Source organism: Oryzias melastigma, unplaced genomic scaffold (genome assembly GCF_002922805.2).
Source record: "Oryzias melastigma strain HK-1 unplaced genomic scaffold, ASM292280v2 sc05496, whole genome shotgun sequence".
Taxonomy (NCBI): domain Eukaryota; kingdom Metazoa; phylum Chordata; class Actinopteri; order Beloniformes; family Adrianichthyidae; genus Oryzias; species Oryzias melastigma.
This window is the reverse complement of record NW_023422063.1, coordinates 1-1,479: the sequence shown is the minus strand read 5'-3', so window position 1 is coordinate 1,479 and position 1,479 is coordinate 1. Positions and strand designations below refer to the sequence as shown.

Here is a 1,479-nt window from a genome sequence, read left to right as displayed (position 1 = left end):
CACCCCCAGATGCCCAAGGTATGACTAGAGATTCATTTAATTTTCAGTGGATTTTTGAGTAATTGCAGTATTTAAACAGATACAATCTCAACTTTTCATTGATTTTGCATGTTGATATCTAAAAATAAAACTGAAACCTACAGTTCTAAGCACTTTCTTGTGTCTTATAGGAACTGAAAGATGTCAAAATTGCCATCCTAACCTGCCCCTTTGAGCCACCTAAACCCAAGACTAAGCATAAGTTGGACGTGACCTCTGTGGAGGACTACAAAGCGCTGCAGAAATATGAAAAAGAGAAGTTTGAGGAGATGATCCAGCAGGTCAGTAACCAGATAACCTCTTGGCTACTTGTTTACTAGCAATGTATTATATATAAAAGCACAATGTTTCGAATGTTTCTTGTCAAAATAAAAAAACGTACAAATCTTTCGTTTAGGTCAAAAGCAACGGTGCAAACTTGGCCATCTGTCAGTGGGGCTTTGACGACGAAGCGAACCACCTTCTGCTGCAGAATGAGCTGCCTGCGGTACGCTGGGTTGGAGGACCTGAGATTGAGGTAATTTACATGCTATGAAACTTAAAAGTTTAACCTACATTAACCACCTTTAACTTTAATGTTAATTTTGTATCATTTAGTTGTCATTCTTGCAAAGACTTTCACCTTTATCAATAAAGACAAAACAATTTTACCTAAAACTACAACTATAAACCAGTCAATGTTCCGAATGTCAATTTGCTACAATTACAAGCCTTTTAACATCAAAATATGTCAGTTAAGTGGGGATAAACCAAACTTAGTTATATCTTTGAGAGGAATATTCTCTAATTTAAGAACAAAATATACAAAATGGCAAAAAAGGCAGCAAAATGTAGTTAAGATGTTTGGTTTTTTTGCTTTGAAAATATTAAGTATTGTCCAGACACAAATCCAAATCAAAGGTAAAGTTAACATCAATTGGATCATATCTTTGCCTGGTATAAAATCAAACATAAGTCCTTCCCTACTTTCTCGTTTCCATCATAAACTGCTCTGTAGTTGATTAAACTAGTTTATTTGGGGGTACACTTTGGGGAAAAAAACGGTTGCTCTAAAATGTTTTTCAATCTTAAAAACCTTTAATATAATAATATTTGGTGTTTCAACGTTGATTTTTGAAGAAAACTCACCTGCTCTGAAATGCTCTCTTGCAGTTGATAGCCATCGCCACAGGAGGGCGCATTGTGCCGAGGTTCTGTGAGCTGACGCCTGAAAAGCTTGGCACAGCTGGCTTGGTGAAGGAAATCTCCTTCGGCACGACCAAGGATCACATGCTGGTTATTCAGGAGTGCAAAAACACGAGGGCCGTAACAATTTTCATCCGTGGGGGCAACAAAATGGTTCGTCAGTCTCATCGCTTACAAGCTTTTTTTTGTGGAATTTTTGTTAATTGTATTCTCGTTTCTACCAGATCATCGAGGAGGCCAAGCGCGCTCTCCATG

The 1,479-nt window shown here is 37.7% G+C and overlaps 1 protein-coding gene across 1 annotated transcript; it reads left to right on the top strand.

Moving 5' to 3' along the window:
• Positions 1-6: 6 nt before the first annotated feature.
• LOC112141014 (T-complex protein 1 subunit epsilon-like) lies at positions 7-1,475 on the top strand (the record flags this gene model as incomplete). The annotated part of the gene is made up of 5 exons (XM_024264062.1): positions 7-18; positions 171-320; positions 437-556; positions 1,192-1,377; positions 1,449-1,475. Coding segments are annotated over exons 1-5 (492 nt in total), but the record flags the coding sequence as incomplete, so codon positions are not given.
• Between the last annotated feature and the right edge of the window lie 4 nt (positions 1,476-1,479).